Source organism: Moschus berezovskii, chromosome 27 (assembly GCF_049115385.1).
Source record: "Moschus berezovskii isolate FMDL1 chromosome 27, NW_MosBer_1.0, whole genome shotgun sequence".
NCBI classification, from domain to species: Eukaryota; Metazoa; Chordata; class Mammalia; order Artiodactyla; family Moschidae; genus Moschus; species Moschus berezovskii.
The window spans coordinates 29,165,660-29,188,612 of NC_142486.1; the positions used below are offsets into that span (position 1 = coordinate 29,165,660).

General features: G+C 37.5%; 1 protein-coding gene across 6 annotated transcripts in view; it reads right to left on the bottom strand.

Moving 5' to 3' along the window:
* The window catches only part of MRTFB (myocardin related transcription factor B), a 295,702-nt gene that overhangs the window by 120,959 nt on the left and 151,790 nt on the right, over window positions 1-22,953 (bottom strand). For all 6 annotated transcript variants that reach the window (XM_088833187.1, XM_055409522.2, XM_055409524.2 and 3 more), the window contains one exon: window positions 15,700-15,916. In XM_088833187.1, coding sequence (XP_088689313.1) covers window positions 15,700-15,853 — 154 coding nt within the window. In that variant the 5' untranslated portion in view covers window positions 15,854-15,916. The remainder of the gene's footprint in view (window positions 1-15,699; window positions 15,917-22,953) is intronic.

Below are 22,953 nucleotides of genomic sequence, written 5' to 3' on the forward strand. Positions count from 1 at the left end.
CTGTGCTATACAATATATCCTTGTAGCTTATTTAGTTTACAAAGTAGTATGTATCTCTTGCTTCTCCTCACTGGTAACCGCTAGCTTATTCTCTGTATCTATGAGCCTGTTTCTTTTCTGTTATATTTACTAGTTTTATATTTTAGATTCCACATGTAAGTGATAACATAAAGTCTTTGTCTTTCTCGGTCTTATTTCGTTAAGCATAATACCCTCCAGATCCATCCATGTTTGTGGCTAAGTAGTATTTCACTACAAATAATCACATCTTCTTTATCCATTCATCTGTTGATGGACACTTACATTGCTTCTATATCTTTGCTACTGTAAATAATGCTGCTATGAACACTGGTGTTCAGGTAAAAAGATGATTCTTGAACCAAATGAATAACTGTGTCACTGGCTTCATGTTATCTAAGAAGCTCGAACATATATCTTTATGACAACCTTGCTGACCGACTGTTCATGGCAAGAGTGGAAGCTGGAAAGCTACTTGTCATGAGAACCAACCAAAACTCAGTCTTAGTTTTTAACCAAAAATCTGGTTTCATTCATTCAGTGATCAAACAGCCAGGAGCACCCTCGTGTGTCCAATATGGCTGGATTGTTTGGTTGGATGCCAAAATAAAATGACACTGCAGCTGCAGTCTAATCAGAAAGCCAGGTTACCTGTATCCAAAGAGGAAACAAGCTTCACAGGAAAAGCACAGGCCTTGAGTTAAAAATCCCAATTCCCATCTTCTGTCTTCAGCTATTATGGAATAACAGAACTACTCTTAACCTCACATTTTAAGAAACTAGGCAGCCCGAATGGACAAAATATATGAAACAATTGCTCTCCTACACAGTGAAGCAGGCAACACAGGACTGTGGCCCCTAGGAGTAGGGAAACAAATGAGATGAGCCTTACAACTACCCTAGCTTTCTGTCTGGAGGCAATCTCTAGACTGAAACTCAAACAGACTTGCTGAACTGAGACAGAGATGAGAGCTTTGGGAGACTAAGGCAGCCAGAAGCTGCAGTGCAGAGAAGGAGGGACCTATGCTGAAGAGTTCCAGTAGTCTGCGTTAAGTCTTTGCTGAGTGCTAAGCTATATGTCCATCCCAAGAAAAACAAATGCAACAAAGCAAAATGGCTGTCCGAGGAGACCTTACAAATAGCTGTGAAAAGAAGAGAAGCAAAAAGCAAAGGAGAAAAGGAAAGATATAAGCATCTGAATGCAGAATTCCAAAGAATAGCAAGGAGAGATAAGAAAGCCTTCCTCAGTGATCAATGCAAATAAATAGAGGAAAACAACAGAATGGGAAAGACTAGAGATCTCTTCAAGAAAATTAGAGATACCAAGGGAACATTTCATGCAAAGACGGGCTTGATAAAGGACAGAAATGGTATTAAGAAGATATTAAGAAGAGGGGGCAAGAATGCACAGAAGAACTGTACAAAAAAGGTCTTCACGATGGTGTGATCACTCACCTAGAGTTAGACATCCTGGAATGTGAAGTCAAGTGGGCCTTAGAAAGCATCACTACGAACAAAGCTAGTGGAGGTGATGGAATTCCAGTTCAGTTCAGTTCAGTCGCTCAGTCGTGTCTGACTCTTTCCGACCCCATGAATCACAGCACGCCAGGCCTCCCTGTCCATCACCAATTCCCGGAGTTGAGCTATTTCAAATCCTAAAAGATGATGCTGTGAAAGTACTGCACTCAATATGCCAGCAAATTTGGAAAACTCAGCAGTGGCCACAGGACTGGAAAAGGTCAGTCTTCATTCCAATCCCAAAGAAAAGGCAATGCCAAAGAATACTCAAACTACTGCACAATTGCACTCATCTCACACGCTAGCAAAGTAACGCTCAAAATTCTCCAAGGCAGGCTTCAGCAATAAGTGAATCATGAATTTCCAGATGTTCAAGCTGGTTTTAGAAAAGGCAGAGGAACCAGAGATCAAATTGCCAACATCTGCTGGATCATCGAAAAAGCAAGCGAGTTCCAGAAAAACATCTATTTCTGCTTTATTGACTATGCCAAAGCCTTTGACTGTGTGGATCACAATAAACTGTGGAAAATTCATCAAGAGATGGGAATACCAGATCACCTGACCTGCCTCTTGAGAAACCTGTATGCAGGGTAGGAAGCAACAGTTAGAACTGGACATGGAACAATGGACTGGTTCCAAATAGGAAAAGGAGTACGTCAAGGCTGTATATTGTCACCCTGCTTATTTAACTTATATGCAGAGTACATCATGAGAAACAATGGGCTGGGGGCAGCACAAGGTGGAATCAAGACTGCCGGGAGAAATATCAATAACCTCAGATATCCAGATGACACCAACCTTACGGCAGAAAGTGAAGAGGAACTCAAAAGCCTCTTGATGAAAGTGAAAGAGGAGAGTGAAAAAGTTGGCTTAAAGCTCAACATTCAGAAAACTAAGATCATGGCATCCGGTCCCATCACTTCATGGGAACTAGATGGGGAAACAGTGGAAACAGTATCAGATTTTATGTGTTTGGGCTCCAAAATCACCGCAGATGGTGATTGCAGCCATGACATTAAAAGATGCTTACTCCTTGGAAGGAAAGTTATGACCAACCTAGATGGCATATTAAAAAGCAGAAACATTAATTTGCCAACAAAGGTCCGTCTAGTCAAGGCTATGGTTTTTCCAGTGCTCACGTATGGATGTGAGAGTTGGACTATAAAGAAAGCTGAGTGCTGAAGAATTGATGCTTTTGAACTGTGGTGCTGGAGAAGACTCTTGAGAGTCCCTTGGACTGCAAGGAGATCCAACCAGTGTGTTCATTGGAAGGACTGATGTTGAAGCTGAAACTCCAATACTTTGGCCACCTGATGCGAACAGCTGACTCATCTGAAAAGACCCTGATGCTGGGAAAGATTGAGGGCAGGAGGAGAAGGGGACAACAGAGGATTAGATGGTTGGATGGCTCACCAACTCAATGGACATGAGTTTGGGTAAAGTCTGGGACTTGGTAATGCACAGGGAGGCTTGGCATGCTGCAGTCCAGGGGGTCGCAAAGAGTCGGACACAACTGAGTGACTGAACTGATCTCCAATAAAAAATTACAAGGCAACTTGCAGAGAGGCAAGAAAAGACTTCTTGAACATGAGAAAAATTTATCAATAAAAACAAACCGAGAAATGACAGAAAAAAGGAACTATTAACACTGACAACTATGTGCAAATATTTAAAGCAAAAAGGGAATATAATGAAAACAGAAATGGACAACGCATAAAGGAACCTCTAGAGATAAAAATATAATAGCTAAGATAAACATTTTACTGGATAGTATTAACAACATGTTAGACCTGCATTAGAAAAGGTCAGTAAACTCAGGGGAATAAAGAAGCACAGCTAATAAGATGATGTAAAAATAATAATGAAATGAAATACTAAAAAAAAAGAATAACTTTAAAAAAAACAGGCAAGAAGAGAGAAATAAAGAAACAGAACAGAATGGACAAACATTACATACAACAAAATGATAGATCTAAACTCAACTGCGGTAGGTAGCCTCTAAGACAATCCTCAGTGATCCCAGCCTTTTGATATTTATGGTCTTAAATAATCCTCTCCCCTTGAGCAATTAGAAGCAGATTATTGAATATTGTTATATTCAATACTGTTATACTGAATATTCTGTTATATTCAATATAACAGAATACTGGAGTGGATAACCTTTCCCTTCTCCAGGGGATCTTCCCAACCCAGGGATCAAACCTAGGTCTCCCACATTGCAGGCAGACTCTTTACCAGCTGAGCCACAAGGGAAGTTCAAGAATACTGGAGTGGGTAGCCTAACCCTTCTCCAGCAGATCTTCCAGATGTGGGAATCGAACAGGGGTCTGCGGCATTGCAGGTGGATTCTCTACCAACTGAGCTATCAGGGAAGCCCATCAATATACCAGGACAATGTTAAGGAAATGTTGCAAAAAATTCACTTTTTACTCTTACTGACTTTGATAAAATAAGCTGCCAAGTTGGAGAGGCACGTGTGGCAAGGAACTGAGGGTGGCCTCCAGCCAACAACCAGCAAGGAACTGAGTGCTTAGTCCAACAGCCCTCAAGGTACCGAATCTTGCCAAGAACAACTTAACTAAGGTTAGAATTGGATCACTCCCCAGTTGAACCTTCAGATGAACCAGAGCCTTGTCTGAAACCTGACTACAGGCTTGTGAAACAGACGTACCAAGTTAAGCTGTGCCTGAATTCCTGATCCACAGAAACTGTTCAGATCATAAATATATCCTGTGTGAAGCTGCTAAGGTATGAAGCAGTTTGTTACACAGCAATAGGTAACTAGTACATCAGACATATCAATAATTATCTTAAATGTAAATAATCTAAACATCACAAATGAAAGACAGAGATTGTCAGACTACATTTAAAAACAAAAGTCCAGCTCTATGCTGTCTGTAAGAAATGTACTTTAAACACAAAGGTACAGGTGGGTTAAAGGTAAAAGCTGGGAAAGGATAAATCATGAAATGATTAACATAAGAACTACTTTAAATAGTTTCAGAGTAACAGGTGAAGAAAACTAAAACCAAAGTTACTCTCTAAAGCCACTAGATTCTGAAATTCAGAGTTTAGGACTAAATTCTTGGATTTCTTTAAATTTCAAAATTTTCAGTCCTAATTTGATCTGAGTACGTTTAAGTATGACACCACCCTTATGGCAGAAAGTGAAGAGGAACTAAAAAGCCTCTGGATGAAAGTGAAAGAGGAGAGTGAAAAAGTTGGCTTGAAGCTCAACATTCAGAAACTAAGATCATGGCATCTGGTCCCATCACTTCATGGGAAATAGATGGGGAAACAGTGGAAACAGTGTCAGACTTTATTTTTTGGGGCTCCAAAATCACTGCAGATGCTGATTACAGCCATGAAATTAAAAGACGCTTACTCCTTGGAAGGAAAGTTATGACCAACCTAGATAGCATATTGAAAAGCAGAGACATTACTTTGCCAACCAAGGTCCGTCTAGTCAAGGCTATGGTTTTTCCAGTGGTCATGTATGGATGTGAGAGTTGGACTGTGAAGAAAGCTGACTGCCGAAGAATTGATGCTTTTGAACCGTGGTGCTGGAGAAGACTCTTGAGAGTCCCTTGGACTGCAAGGAGAGCCACCCACTCCATTCTAAAGGAGATCAATCCTGGGTGTTCATTGGGAGGACTGATGCTGAAGCTGAAACTCCAATACTTTGGCCACCTTGTGCGAAGAGTTGACTCACTGGAAAAGACCCTGATGCTGGGAGGGATTGGGGGCAGGAGGAGAAGGGGACGACAGAGAATGAGATGGCTGGATGCCATCACCGACTCGATGGACATGAGTTTGAGTGAACTCCGGGAGTTGGTGATGGACAGAGAGGCCTGGGGTGCTGTGATTCACAGGGTCGCAAAAAGTGGGACATGACTGAGCAACTGAACTGAACTGAAATTCATTTTTTAGAAAACCCTCCAAATTAAAATATTTGGGTGTCCAAATAAAACCTCCCAATTTTTGAAAGTGTAAGCGTTTGTTTCTGTTGAGGGTGGAGAAAACATTCAGCAGTCAAGCAAGCAGCTTCTCTACTTCTATGCACAAACAATTTTACAACTAGAGATTTCACTACTTTATCAGCAAGTTCAGTTCAGTTCAGTCGCTCAGCCGTGTCCGACCAGCAAGTTATTTAACCAAATTCCCTTTGAGAAAGAGACTATTTCATAGAAATAAAAAGTGAGAGTGTAAAAATCTACCTTTTAAAAGCATATTAGAGAAGCAATACTTTCTCCTAAGAGTACTGGGTTATCTAGTTAAAATATAATTTTTTAATTCTAAGCTTGACAAAAAAGATAACATGACCATAAATATCTTTTTCATTATATATATTTTATACTTCAATCAAGAGCCAAAAAATTCTTAAGTACATTCAATAATTATTGATGATCAATTACTAAGCATCTTTCTATTTCATTCCATCTTACTAAGGAGATCTCTTAAACATCCTGGGTTTCTTTTTTACTACTCATTTTAAGAGGCTTGGTTAAGGTCATATATCAATTTACTTCCTGTGTTTCATTTTTTTTTCCATTTTAAAATTGTTTAAAACATTTTACAATCCTACAACAGACTCAGATATCATATCATAAGCAATTTTTGATTGTGCATTAAAGGATTAACTCACTGAAAAGAAACATGCATAGGAGGAAACCAACCACACAAAGTCCCCTGATAAACCTGATCCTTCATATTTGAAATGCTGTTCACCCCTGGAATTTCATACACGCCACTTAGACTTCAGACCGGGACAACCGTGAGGCTATAGCATTTAAGGTCAACTATAAACCAAATAAACCTAATTACCCATTTCCTTAAGCTGTCCAGCCTTCAAATCTCTTCGGTTCTGCCCTTCTCATTTACGTTTACCACTATTTTTTAAAAGAAATGCCTCATAATACACAATATATTAAGAGACTTCAGATTAATCAAAAAACAATTTAAAGATCTGTCCCCCCACCCTATGACCTTGAAGCATCATTTAAACAACTGCCATCACACCAAGAACATTCTACATCACTAGATCTGTTTCTGTTTTCATATATTTCAAAAGTCGTGAGACAAGTCATTATATACCTATTTTTAATACATACATTTGTTTTTTTAAAGATCATTTCTGAAATTAATTAATTTTGCTGTTAAATAATTGGGCTCATAAATGAAAGAATTTTAATTTAGAGATGTGATTATGACATAGATTTCCTGGAATCAAAACAAAAAAGAAAAAATTTTATGAGACAACTCAGAGCAAGAACTCTTTAAACGTAACAAATAACTGTTTTATTACTTCAAAATACCAAAAGTCTTCTGTACATTACTTATCATATACATCAGATGGCTTGAAAGAGTCTCAGCAATCATATCTACTATCTTAATCTCTTCAGAACAACTACGTAAGAAGAAGAAAAATCTATAAATCCGTCCTTGATGACAGAGGGTTTGTTTAGGAGTTTACCAAATGGAATGACCCTACTGGAATTCCTTCAAGCGGCCTGTGAAAATGTCAGAATGGAGTCTGTTTTGGAGGTCATAGTCCCTAGAGAGCTCTGAGTTTTGGCCTGTTTGTCTTTTCACATGCTTTAATATTTGAAAGTCATTCCTTGCAGACACTGACTGATGCCCAGGGAATGCTAGGATTGTGGGAACTGGCAGTACCAACAAGGGAGACAAACTTCATGGGAAATGCGTGCCTACTACATTCGCCTGCTTAGCTCCCACAAGATAAGTGCTCTTCAGATGTTATGTAGGTACATAGCGAAACATTCAAAAACTGCATGTCATTTTGACATTTTTTAAAAGAAATATGTATGCAAATAGGGGCCAAAATTACTGGGACTATTGCAAGAAACAGTAAGGTATCAAACACCATGGTGGAACCCTGAAAACCTGTATTTCCCAAGTATGAATTTAAAGACTATATCTTCAAAATATACACAATAATAATGAATAGTTATGAAGTGCTAATTATATGACCATGCTGTTCTAAATAACTGACTTATATGACCTCATTCAACCCTCACAGCAATCCCCATAAGGCGGGTACTATATGGTCCCCATTTTACAGAGGAGGAAACTGAGGCAAAAAGAAGACAATTAATTCATCTCAGTTCACACAGCTAGTAATGGTGAACCAGACAGGATGGCTCCAGAGTTGGTGTCCTTACCCACTGTGCATGCTTCACCACTGCTTCAGTTCAGTTCAGTTCAGTTCAGTTGCTCAGTCATGTCCGACTCTTAGCGACCCCATGAACCACAGCACGCCAGGCCTCCCTGTCCATCACCAACTCCTGGAGTTCACTCAAACTCATGTCCATATTTCACGGTACTTTACTTTAACATCAAGCATGCAATGATGGGTGCCTATGGTGTGTACTCAGTACTTACATTGTGTCATGTACATGGAGTTACCATCAGTGCTTTACTTCATTCAAGCCTCCAGTAACTTGGGCTGTACACCTAACCTGACTCCTGTTTACACATGACAAATGCTTGTGTGCCCTCAGACCACGTGTCTAGTGCCACAGAGCAGGGTTATCTCTGCACTTGCTCTTTAAAATTAGGTTCTTCTTCCTCCCAGTTATCTGGGAGAATCATCTTTAAATTAATTTCTTTAGCTGAGGGTACTACTTTGAAAGATATATGAGTCTAACAATTTTATGAGAATATCCTACTGAACTGCCAACACTGTACTAGAAGCCTAAGATCTAAGAATTATTTAGGGTAGGAAACACAATGATCATTCAATACATATTTTCTAATAATAAAATGTAAACCCATTTCTACTCTTAAAATACTAATTTCTTTTAATATTTTGGGAAAGCTGAGCATTCTGATATGGTAAACTTTTCTCTTATATAGTATATGATGGCTGCTCTAATAGATATATTTCTAAACTGCTGTGTCAGAAACAAGGATTGTCAAAGAATGTCTTCTATTTTGTAGCTATAAATCTCAATTCTGCAGAGTACTGACAAATTCTAACATTTGTCAGTTTTTAAACTTAACTTATAAGAACCAAAGGCAAAAGGGCTGTGATCAGACTTCACTAAACACAGAGGTCATAGATCAAAAATTTAAGTTAGTGAAACAGATACCCAACGATTAGCATTTTCTTAATAAAAACAACATAAGCAACCAGAAAAGGACATGAATGATTCAGGCTTAATATAAAGTTAAAATATTGTCTTTTAATTGAGTCTGATCCTGTTATAAAAATGTTAACACATACCTGCCAACCCTTGAAAAGCATGAATAGAAAGACACTGCATATTCTACATTAGATGTAATCTTTTTAGGATAACACAAATTGAGCCAATTTCTCTTTCCTTTTAAACATGGAGGGAGAGGAGTCCGACTAACTGAATGAGCTGGCATGTATGTTTAATAATACACCTGTGAGGAACATAGTAAAACAGCGACATTCCTAATTCGTATCTATGGAAAATTCCATTGGTTAGCCAAGATGGAAGTCATCTTCCATTCTTTCTGTTTCAGGTGCCCAATGAACAGCACAAGGCGAAAGTGATAATGAGATATAAGAACACACGATGTAACGAGGAAGGGCAGCCAGAGAAAGACACACGGGCTGAAAGCTACCACATGAAAATTACAATTACAATGGGCATAACCGCAACACAGAGAGCTCGAGACTTACCCATGCTCACAGACTGAGTCAGCAGAGGAGACTGGAGGCCTGACTCCCAAAAGACTACACTTCCTGTTAATAACAGTGAGGGCGGCAGGTGAGGGTAGCCAGCAGTGTGGATTAATTTAAAGGAGTTAGATAAACACTGGATAGGATATTTGGTAATTAGTCTGGGTGATTATTAACTATAAACCAAAGAGAAAATTACAGTTCACTTGTTACTTCAACATATTTGTCCTTTTGCTTTCTTTCACAATAATACTTCATTACTGATGCCTTAAAATAACAAAGAAAAAAATCACAGGTCACTTTTTTCTAGAATACTCTATATTTATCAGGTTATGGTAGAGAGCAGGCATCCCTTATCTACCTTTCTCTACCTTTGTAGCTAGAGGAGGTCCCTATGGTTGGTTTAGGGTCAGACCTAAGTGAAAAGAACCCTGATTTAATTTCAACAAAGTCTCTCGGCCCAGCAAAAGGTCTGATTATAAACTAACCAATTCCAAGTAGCCTTGAAAGACCTAAGTAGATAGGGAATTATAACTGAGTAACATTTATTAATTAATCATTCATATTACATATGTTCTTTTAAAAAATTACATTCTGAGGGACAGGAGAAAGACTGTTTCTTAATAAATTGATTTCAGTTTATTCACTGCTCCAGTGACTAATATACATCATATGGTGGACTCTAGTTTTACAAAAATTATCAAACATATATAAGAAAAAATGTACTTATATGACTCTAGAAAAGTCTTGTAAAAATCTTACATAAATGTGATTTAAGATAATGAGGTCTCCTACTGGATTAAACTGCTAATTACTACTATGTTCTAAAGCTTACTTATAATACCTGTGAACTGTTGACATTTCTAAGGAATTTCTGCAAGAGGACACAATTTTTAAGACTGGAAGAATAACTCAAAATGAGGCTTCAAGGGTGCTGTAACTGGGGCCTGTAGTCTTGCTGATGCATTTCTGAAACTGCAGTAGGTCTCACCCACCCCCTTGGTGATAATGATAACGACAGCACTCCTATGTTAGTGCTCTGACACTGCAGGCCACAAAGGGAGGCTGTGAGTTCACGTCCAGCCTCCACCCTCCCTCCACGTATGCTTTGTCTGGGACTGTCCAGCAATACTGAAGCAAACGAAACTCTCAGTAACAGCAAAACTATCCAAATAAGAAATCCACGGGAGAAAAAGGAAGGTGGACAGGGTTACAGGTGCTTATTTATACTGTGAAACAAAACATGCTGTTTAATAGGAGACTATTAAGACCATTGTGAAAGAGAGGACCTCACCCTTAAGCTACTTACACGGCTTCCTTTTCATTTTGAAGGTTCCAAGAAACTGTCACAAACAAAGAGTGAGAGCTGCCACAATTATTCAAGAATTTCACTTGCAGCTGCCCGGAAGTTTGGCTAACTTTAAAACTCTTAATTGTGTTTAGCGTAAGTCCTAAAGACTAACTTTAAAAATATTACAAAAACTAAGGAAAATTAGTTATAGAATATATGTTTCTCTTAGTCCAAGTACTCCTCAGTAACTCTTGAGAGTTGGAAAAGAAATTTACTATATAAATGTATCAGAATGTTTATCAATATCCTTGAGAATTGTTTCAAATATTGAAGAACCTAAATATGTTAATTATAAAGTCAATGACAAAACAATTTTACATAAAATTATTCATTTCTATTACCTCTAGTTATAGAAAGGGAAAGCAAGAATCCCACAGTTTCACGTCTTGGCTATTTAGCATCCAATTATTTCGTTCCTAGTTGTGACACTAATTTCATGTCTCGCTATTTGCGCCAGAGAAAAACAGAACTATCTTCTTTCACCAACCTTTACTAGTCCATATCAGCTGGTGTATATTCTAAAAAACAAGGTTTTACACAAGACAAATCCTGACCACCTTTGCGCTCTTCCAAACACCTAGACTGACAGTAAGTCTAAAGGTTAATGAGGTGTGGGGAATTGTTTTCAAAGTAAAACCCAAAGAAAAGATCAGCTGTGAACATATACAACTTATTTTCTATGGTACAAGGTGAGCAATTTCCTTTGGCTGGGCTCCATGCAAAGTTCAGACTGTTTGCCTCTGTATTAATACCTCTATTAAATCCAATGTAAAGAGCCACCTTGAATTCCTAACTTTGGAATAAATTATTTTCTCTCTAATAAGTGGTCATCTGGAACAGAACAAGTGAAATCTAAAACTGTTCAGTGTGACCCATTTAACAGATGGAAAATCTTTAAAAAAAGTTTTCAAGATGAGCCCACAAGCTCAAAGACCTAATAAGTGCAGTGACCAATGATACCAAAGTTTAAAGGAAGAATAACAAATAAGTCACTCTTCTCTATGAAGGCCTAAAACACAGTGACTATTTAGTAGTACATATAGTTTCAAAAAGCCTGCTAATACAGAAAGGGAAAGGTGGCAGATACTCATTTTCCCAGGACATGATAATAACAGCTGGCCTGTGGCATGTCTATAGTCATGTTAACACGATGAGATCTTCAGAGACATGCAAAGAAGTACTAAAATATGGAACTCTTTATGAGGGGGGAATCTATGTCAACTTATTGGTTTACTCTGTGATAATGCTGGTAGTGAGCTAAAAGCTTAAGTTCACCAACCAGCACACTTACCAGTCTTAAATGACCTTATGAATGAAAAGTTTCTTCCTCGTGGTCTCATCTAAGTGTGGGCATAGACAAAGAGCTGTAGCTCTTTCAAGTACGTTGTTTCCATCTATTCTGCCTTTCCCTGCTTTTATAAAGTGAAATTCACCTTAGAGCACCTAAAGCTTTCTTTTATAAACAATAAAAGAACTAACTTTCCCTTTGACTGAAATTCCTCTTTTTCTCAGTGTTAACCATCTAAAGGAATGTTAACACGGAAACATGAAAATGGATCTATTATGTACATATTATGTCAAAACAAAGCTCAATTTTCCTGTGTATGCAGACTCTGAGAGACAGTAAAAGACAGGGGAGTCTGGCATGCTGCAGTTCATGGGGTTGCAAGAAGTTGGACATGACTTAGCAACTGAACAACATGCATTGTTTTAGTAAAGGTACATTATTTAGTAAAAGTATATCTACTTTCCTTTATGGAAGACTGTCTTGTTGGGAAGAGTCAATTGCCTAAACAGTACACTTACTGTTGAAATGCCATTAACTTCAGAAATATTTTGCCCACATTCAAGGGGAAAGGAAAGCCCTAGCTTATCTTTACTATCTTTCATATTTACCCCAGCAGTGGGAATATTCTGTCACTCCACTACCACTGCCAATGTAAGTTTTAATTAAAAATAAGGGAAGATCCTAGACTCATTACTGTACTTAGGTATCAACTTCATTTTCCTTAGAGTTTATTTACAAACTATTTAGTGATACAATCTGTCTACATACCAACCCCAAATTGAAATACCTTCATTTCCTCTCCAAAAGAAAGTAATTCTAACAAGCAAAATTAAAAAGCTCAGCAAACAACAATAAAACATAATCACACAAACACAAAATCTATATTTGATTATTTCAGAATATCTAAACGTACAGTGCTATGCATGCTAAAGTTGCTTGAGTCATCTCCGACTAGTTTCAATCCTATGGACGGTAGCCTGCCACGCTCCTCTGTCCATGGGATTTTCCAGGTAAAAATATTGGAGTGGGTTGCCATGCCCTCCTCCAGGGGATCTTCCCAACCCAGGGATCGAAGCCGCATCTCTTATATCTCCTGCATTGGCAGGCAGGTTCTTTACCACTAGTACCACCTGGGAAGCCCAATATAGTACTTTTTATTAATTTTGAGACTAACATCTGTGTTTTGTACACGATATGATTTAAAGATGGCATTAAGAAGACCTAAAAAGATGAAGAATAAACATTAAAAAATCACCAAGGTAAGAAAGGTATGGTTTTTCTACCTATAGATTGTTTGATGTGGTTCTACTCTCTTCACAGTCCCACCAAAAACCTATATTTTTGACAGCTGTACAACAATTCATTTATGTCTTGGAATGTATATGCAAATTAGGCTAACATTTCATAAGCTTGAAATTAGAGTATAACATGCCTGAATATAAGGTAAGATTTTTAACTTTCTGAAGTCACATATTAAGAAAGAGGAGACAGTCCATATTTGAGTCCTTACACAGTGTATAATGAGATGCTCTTTCATTTACTTAATCTTGAACAAAAAAGTACTTGAGGAAAACGGATTAGCTTAAAAATCAACTTCCTTAGAAGCTAGTTTTAGTCTGTTTATAGAAGTGTTTTAATACAATCAGACGAAAAAAAAAGGAAGAAAAGAACCAACACATTATTTCCAGATAACCTTAAAATGAAGTGTTGGCTGTTGTTACAAAGAAAGAAGATTTTCAGACATTGCTTTTAAAAAGGTAGTCAAATACCATTCTCTCAGAAAGGACACAAGTAAGAGCAATTAATTCTGGAGAAGTAACTGGGTAGCTGAGGGAAAAGACTGGGAGAGTAACTGACTTTTCACTGTTTAGTCATTGATATCCCCTACATTTTAAACCAGATACATGTATTACCTACTCAGAAAAAAAAAAAAGATGATTAAATTCTATAACAGAAATTATAGCCTCATAAAATATTATGACCAATTGCAAATCAAACATGAGTGATTACAAATACAACACTGTAAGACACAGGAAAAACAGCCCCGCTGTTCTGTAAATGGTACTTGTGGTTTAGACATAAAACCTTCAGTATCAGATCGTGCATGTATCTAAAAACCGGTGTAATTCAAACAAGAGACACACAAATGAAGATGCGCCCTGGATTTCAGTGCTGCACGAATGATGCCGGGGGGTTCCTGCTGATGATAAAAACACCACACAGATACACAGAGTTTAGGCAAGATGATTTTATGAGATATGAGTGTGAATAAAGCAAATCCTCTATATTATTGCACTGCTTCATAATATGTGGTGTTAATTATATACATGTAACTAAATTAATAAATTCAAATTTTTACCATTTCATCTCCCTCCCTCTAAAACTTTATAAGGGGAAAACCAGCTCATATCTGGGGCTTACCTTATGTTCAGGCATAAATATTCAAGAGAACACTCTTGCAAGGGAATGCAGCAAGTTATATCAAGTAAAATTCCCACAAAGGAAAAACTATCCCCTTACACCTCCCTCTTCTGCTACATATGACTATTTTCTTGAGCAACTGTATATTATTGAAATTTTATACAAGTTCAACTCATTTTGGTTTTTTTTTTTGACGGAAATAATTTGAATATGATACTGCTCTAAGTATACTGTGTAAATGTGGTCAGTTTAGTCATGTTTCAGTAAATGTGGTTATATTCTACCTTACTGTCTAAGACAAAGCTAGGCTCCTAAATGATTGAAGGTTCTAAAGCCATTACCACCTAACCAGCTTCCAGACAGCTTTGACAGGCCTGAGCAAGATGCTGCTTTATACCAACTGCACAGACAAGGGTTGTGCCCAATACACATCAGATATCTTGTTGGAAGGGAGAATAAGGACACCCCACCCAAAGCCAGGTACTGAAGAGTTGAGAATAGCAGTGTCTTAAACCCATTTTCCTGAATAAGATAAGGCCTTTACTTGAAAAGGATCAGGAAACACTTAGAACCCAGAAAGATAAGTAACAAGATACCTAAGGAAGTGCTCCACAGGGCAAGTTTTATTTCTTCTGGCTTTTAAAACTGAAATTTAAGATACACATTTGAGAATGGAAGATTCATGAGAACTATGGAAGTGTGGCAAATCCAGTTGAAATTCTTAATTCTGCCCTTTGATATATATGCTTAGTGAGTTGGTAAATTTTAACACTTCGTTAGTTTTTATGTTTTAAGTACTATACAATAGATGTATCTCATCTATCTCTATTCATTTTTGTTAAAAATTGACAGTACTGTGCCTTCTGGAGACTCCAGAATGTCTCTGATTAATCAAGAGAATTTTCTGAACCGGTAACAAAGAACAGAAACTATTCATTTTGTATACAAGTATGAGCCAGCTGACGACTGAGAATATGGCCATATCCTATCCTCATTAATATAAAAAATACTCAGGAAATTCTTGTTTTCTTAGTGATCATGGAGAGCACAAATGCTGGCAATTCTAAGTTAAGGTGCAGCACACTGGAGATAGGGAACATGGCAGGAGAATCTGATCAAGTCCAGTCTATTCTCCCTGGAGTCAGCGCAGAAAGCTGCTTTCCAATGCTACGCTAGCCTGAGACCTTCTGCTTGTGCTAAAGTAGTTGAACCTAAAGCTTATTCCCAAAGATAATGTTACTACCAGAGATGCTGGGGAAATGATGAAAGAACTGAATGGCACGTGAAACCCTGTTACTCAAAACCAGCCAGCACCCCTCTGAGATTCTCTCCTCAGGAACAGGCTGCCCAGTGGAACTGACCAACAAATTACTACCAGAGGGATACATTGGCTCACAAAAAGGCAAGCTCCCACGCACACGCTGAACTCACCATTCTTCCTTTCGTTAAGAGGAGGCAGGTGCTGACTGGACTGCAAGGAGAGTTCCTGGAATTCGTGGGCAACGGCTTCACTTTGAGGACTTGGAGCTAGATGCACTAAAGGTCCCAGCTCATCCTCGGTGTCCAGTGCCCCTGTGTGATCCATTGTGTCCCAGCCACCAGCAGCAGCAGGTATGAGACGCCACTTAAATGTGGTCTGCTGGATAGACTGACAAAATAAAGAACATGTGAATAGATGGTACATTTCTTTTTCTGATCTGCACAAAAGTATTAAAATGGGAACCCTGAGTTCTGGTCGTTTCACTGCTGTGTGGCAACTGCCATTTATTTACCCTCTCTGGATTCAGGTTCCTTGTCCAACATACAGGAATAATATACCTCCCATTTAAAACCATGTGTACCTAGGTAAATAAATACTGAAAAGTATTTTGGATACTTTTTATCTATGCATCAAAGGAAGTCAACAGCTATTGGTGTTAATACTTAAGTCCACATTCCCAGCAACCAGCAATGTTTCAGATAAAGACTCCTCCATCAGCCTAGGTCTCAGAGTGAGAACAGGGAACTCAACTCCCAGCCAACCCACAATGGACATACAGTTCACAGCAAAGAGACAAAACTTTAAGTCAGTGAGATGTGGGACTGTTTACTACCACAGCATAACCTGGCTCATTCTGACTAATACAGAAACTGGGTAACAGAAGTACCAAAGCCACAATTAAAGCCCTAAATAAGTGACACTGGCTTAGGGACTGGGCAGCAGGCAGAAAGAAAACTGTATAGAAAGTTGAAAGCTAAAAGGATGATGGTCAGTATCAGGTGATGGCAAAGTATCTGATAGGCTGCCTGCTCAGCAGCATCCTATATCAGCGTGTTCATCCACTCTCCTATTGATGGACATCTGAGTTAATTCCAGTTTTTGACTCTTACAAATAAAGATGCTATCAATGTTCTTATATGTATAGCTGCTTTCACTTCTCCTGAATAAATAGCAGTGAAACGGCTAGACTGTATGGCAGTTGCATGCATAAATTTTAAAGAAACTAAATCTATTTTTCAAAATGGCTGTGCCACTGCACATTCCTACCAGCAGTGAGGAAAATTCTAGTTGGTCTACATCCTTGCCAACACTTCATTATGGCCAGTTTTAAAAATTTTAGTTTTTTTAATGGGTGTGTAGTGGTATCTTGTTTTAATTTGCATTTCCCTAATGATGTTCAGCATATTTCAATGTGCTTATTTGTCATCTGTTTATCTTATTCAGGTAAGTATCTGAACAAATCTTCCATTACTTTTTAAATAGGTGGTTTTATTTTCTTATTGTTGTTTCAAGAACTCTTTACATATTCTGGACTAAAGTTCTTTATCAGATATGTGACTTGTAAACATAGGCATACTTTGTTTTATTGTGCTTTACTTTATTCCACTTTGCAGATACTACATTTAAAAACAAAAAAACAAATCTTGAAAGTTTATGACAACCCTGCCTCAGGCAAGTCTATTGGCACCATTTTTCCAACAACATTTGCTCACTTTGTGGTGCTGGGTAATTCTTGAAATATTTCAAACTTTTCTATCATTAAATTTGTTATGGTGATCTATGGTCAGTGATCTTCGATATTACTGCTGAAACTATTCTGGGGTGCCACATAAGATGGCCACCTTCACTGATAAATGTTATACATTCTGATGGCTTTAGCAATGGCCACTGCCCCGTCTCTCTCTCTCTCTCTCTCTCTCTCTCGGCCTCCCTATTCCCCAGTATACAGCAATACTGAAATGAGGCCCATTAGTCTAATTTCTACGGAGAAGGCAATGGCAAGCCACTCCAGTACTCTTGCCTAGAAAATCCCATGGACCGAGGAGCCTGGTAGGCTGCAGTCCATGGGGTCGCTACAAGTCAGACATGACTGAGCGACTTCACTTTCACACATTGGAGAAGGAAATGGCAACCCACTCCAGTGTTCTTGCCTGGAGAATCCCAGGGATGGGGGAGCCTGGTGGGCTGCCGTCTGTGGGGTCGCACAGAGTCGGACACGACTGAAGTGACTTAGCAGCAGCAGCAGTCTAATTTCAATACACTGCTAGGTTTATCATAGCTTTCCTTCCATGGAGCAAGTGTTTCATGGCTGCAGTCACCGTCCTCAGTGATTCTGGAACCCAAGAAAATAAAATCTGTCACTGTTTCCACTTTTCACCGCCTATTTGCCATGAAGTGATGGGACTAGATGCCATGATCTTAGTTTTTTGAATGCTGAATTTTAAGCCAGCTTTTCACTCTCTTCTTTCACCTTCATCAAGAGGCTCATTAGTTCCTCTTCACTTTCTGCCATTAGAGTGGTGTCATCTGCATATCTGAGGTTATTGATATTTCTCCCAGCAATCTTGATTGCTGCTTGTGATTCATCCAGCCTGGTATTTTGCATTGATGTACTCTGTACTGAAGTTCAATAAGCAGGATGACAATATTCAGCCTTGACATACTCCTTTTCCAATTTTGAACCAGTCTGTTGCTCCATGTAGGGTTCTAACTGTTCCCTCTTGACCTGCATACAGGTTTCTCAGGAGCAGATCTTCTTTTGGAATTCCTTTGCTTTTTCTATGGGAAAAGCCAACGAATGTTGGCAATTTGATCTCTGATTCCTCGGCCTTTTCTAACTTCAGTTTGTACATCTGGAAGTTTTTGGTTCACACACTGCCGAAGCCTAGCTTGAAGGATTTTGAGCATTACCTTGCTAGCAAGTGAAATGAGTACAACTCTATGGCAGTTTCAACAGTCTTTGGCATTGCCCTTCTTTTGGATTGGAATGAAAAGTGACCTTTTCCAGTCCTATGGAAAATACTTATTACTAAAATATGCTATTAGCAATTGCCATCTGTTCTTCCCCAATAGTATACTGGACACCTTCCGACCTGTGGGGACCATCTTCTGGTATTGTTATCTTTTTGTCTTTTCATACTGCTCATGGGGTTCTCCAAGCAAGAATACTGGAGTGGGTTGCCATTTCCTCCTACAGTGGACCATGCCTTGCCAGAACTCTTCATTGTGACTCATCCATCTTGGGTGGCCCTGCATGGCATGGCTCATAGCTTCACTGACTTACACAAGCCCCTTCACCACAACAAGGCTGTGATCCACGAAGGTGTCCTTGAAAGGAAAGCCAGAAAGGACAAAACCCAGACCATGTATTAAAAAGCAGAGATATTGCTTTGCTGACAAAGATCCGTATAAAGTTATGGTTTTTCCAGTAGTCATATACAGATGTGACAGCTGGATTGTAAAGAATGCTGAACACCAAAGAATTGATCCTTTTAACTGTGGTGTTGGAGAAGACTCTTGAGAGTACCTTAGACAGCAAGGGGATCAAACCAGTCAATCTTAAAGGAAATCAATCCTGAATATCCACTGGAAGGACTGATGCTGAAGCTCCAATACTTTGGCCACCTGATGTGAAGAGCTGACTCACTGGAAAAGACCCTGATGCTGGGAAAGACTGAGGGCAGGAAGAGAAGGGGACGACAGAGGATGAGATGTTGGATGGCATCATCAACTTGATGGACATGAGTCAGAGCAAACTCCAGGAAACAGTAAAAGACAAGGAAGGCTGGTGTACTGAAGTCTGTGGGGTGGCAGAGTCAGACACGACTTAGAGAATGAACAACAACAACAAAAATTTTAATTAAGATATATCAATTGTCTTTTCACTCATAATGCTATTGCACATGTAATGGACTATGGTATGGTGTAAACGGAAACCCAAATTTGTGTGACTTGCTTTATTGCAGTATTTGCTTTACCACAGTGGTCTGGAACTAAACCTGCAATATTGTTGAGGTATGCCTGTATTCTCCCCTAGTCTTTGGCTTATCTTTTTGTGTTCTTAACAGTGCTTTGTAGAGAACAGATGTTATTAACTTTATGAAGCCAAATTTATCCATTTTTTTCTTTTATGTATCACATAAAAATCTTTGATTAACCCAAGATGACAAAGATGATCTCCTATGTTTTCTTCTAGATGTTTTATAGTTTATTATTTTATATTTAAGTCCATGATCTACTTTGAGTTTAACTTTTATATCTGCTACGATATATGAATTACAACTTATTGTTTCTGGCATATGATATCTTTTTGTTTCAGCACCATTTGTTGAAAAGGTTATCTTTCCTCCATTGAATTGTCTCTGTACCTTTGTTGCAAGTCAATTGACCATGTTCATGCAGATCCACCTCTTGACACACTATATACTAAAAGAGTTCTCAAAAAGGAGAGACCCATAAAGGAGGAGGTTCTAAATTCTGTGTATAAACTGCCCACTTCTCTGGCTGACCCCTAAATTATGCACATGAAGGACAAACTCCTAACTCCTTTCATTAAAAGCAAAAAGGGAAGAGCTGAGATTTTACCTGCTGCTCACCATTGGAAAGATAAAGAGTTTGCAAAAGTGAGTTTAGCAAAGTTAACAGCCTGCTAAAATAAAATAATACTCTAAGAGGGAACCTTATTCTAGAGAATCCAGAGTATTCACAACTGTCCATCCAGAATTCCATACCCAACAAAAATACCCTTTAATAATGAAGGCAAAATCGTCACCAGCAGACACACACTACAAGAAATGCTAAAAGAGTTTCTTCAGGCTGAAGGGAAGTAACATCACATAGAAACTTGGATCTTAGGAATGAAAAGCATCAGAGGTGGTAAACACGTAGATAAATATACTAGCTTTTTCCTCTTGATTTCCTTAATATTACCTTTTTAAGTAAATATTATAACACTGTGTTATTGGGTTTATAATGTATGTAGATATAACATTTATGACAATTATAGTATAAAAGATGGGGGGGTAATCACATTACAACACTTTTATATTTCTATATACATTATAAGGAAGTTGTATGATTTTAATTTGAAACAGACTGAGAAGTTAAGGTTGTATAATTCCTGGAAAAACCATTTAAAAACAAACAAATCCAGTTTTAGCCAATAGGAATATAAAAAGCCAATAGGAATATCAAAAAAGGAATTCTATATAATACTCATTCAATTTAAGAAAGAACAGAGAAACAAGAAAAAGATGGGACAAACAAAAGCAAACAGTAAAACAGCAGACCTAAATTCAACTTTACTGGTAATGATATTAAATGTAAATGAACTAACAAACACAATGATTAAGAGGAAGATTGACAGAATGGATTTTTCAAAGTCTAAAAATGTCAAGTGTCACTTTTAAATATGAAAACATTAATAGGGTGGAAGTATATAGACAGAAAAAGACAGGTCATGCAACAAAATGCCCAGAAAGGCTGAAATGACTATATTCACATCAATTAAAGCAGATCTCAAAAGTATGTGTTAGGGAAGTTCAGGATGGGGAACATATGTACACTCATGGCTGATTCATGTAAATGTATGGCAAAACCCACTACAATATTGTAAATTAATTAGCCTCCAATTAAATATATAATTAAAAATATATATATATAAAGAAATTTTTTAAAAAAGGATGTGTTAGGTAGTTGAATTTGCATATAAAATGACTTATTTTGCTATGGGATAATAAAATGATTCAGATTTTTTCAAAATTATGAATTTCCATTCCAAATTATTTATTCATATAAAATAAGATCTGTTAATAGCAAATTAATTCTAAGACACAAGTACCATAATGCCCTTTTAATGGCAAGATATACAAACTCTGAACATTAGCACTAATGATTTGAAAATTCTTTAAAAATAAAGTTTTAAAATATTTTCATGCACTATTATCTGCTCCTCATATTAAACTTTTTTTTCAAACTTATTATTCCTTGACATTATGCTCACCTTAAACTCCCACACATTCCTCCAAATTAAGAAAATTATAAGTTAAGAAAATCTTAACGAAAGAAAAAGTGTTCAAAAATTTTAACTTAATATTCACGAACATTTTTGATAGAGTACATACTCTTTCTATTCTGAAATTCTACTACCAAATTTGCAGGATGTCATCTAATATCTACTTAAATGCTTGATAATTTTCTTTTGAAATTGAAATCCAATATCATACATAAAGAAACATTCTCTGTCCAACAGTATCTAATTGAGATGTGAAAGAAACGGCATTAGAATGAATTCTTTCATTGGGTCATAATCTATTAATAGTTATGAAAGTAAAGCAATCATTCTGCTTTAATAAGACAAACTATGATAAAATATTAATTTGTCTAGAACTGACAGAATGAATGAGCATGGAGTTTATATCTGACATATACTAATACATAACTTCATTCCAAAATGAAACTAATTCAACATTTATCCAATACCAGGTCAAAGCACACACAACACTAGCAAGATCAAGCTGGGATATGGCTTCTGCTCTCAAAAGCCAAAACTCTCCATTGTCAGATACTACACCAGAGACAAATAATACAGGAAAAAAACAAGAGGCATCACTTTCATTTGTTTATCTATTGATTCACTCAAATCTTTTTTTCTCAATGGAGTCAAAATAACACCAGTGATGATCTTATTAATATAGTTTAAAGATGATGCGCTAAGGTAGTTCCCAAATCAGTGCTAACATATGTTTTGAACCAAGCGAAGTCCAAAGTCAAATATCTCTTCATTGTACCTTATTGCTCGTAATGACTAATTCAAATGAAAGATTGTAAGTAGTATATAATCACTGCTATATAAAAGAAATGCGAAATAATAAAGGGTTCAAAGAATATCAAACTTCAGAAGTTTAATATATAATCAGCCAAATGCAGACAGGTAGAATATCCAAATACATTCAACAACAAAAAAATGTTTTAGCAACAGCAAACTGTTGTCCCTGCCCTTTAAAGTGCCCCCAAATTACAAACATTAGGGAAACACCTGGCTAATAGACAGGAAATTTCTAAACTCAAATAAGATAAAACTTGGATCAAGAAGTTCAAAGTCAAAGTTGACCAAAATGTAATCTCTGCATTAGAAGAGTATTTACTATGAGGTCTTATGATCAAACAAATTGAAATTTTTGTTATCAAATGACTTCTGAGAAACACAATTTTGAGTCACTGTACTGATTAAGTCAGTGCTAGCAACCCTGGGTTATTCTATAATATCAATTTTTCCTGCAAAGCTCCTGGTGGCAATTTGCTAAACATACAAAGTTAAGAGCTCAAGATTTATCTACAAATATAAGAACAAATATATACAGCTACTATCAACTGTATATGTGAAGATGCTTTCTAAATATTATGCTGCTGTTTCTTATATTTAC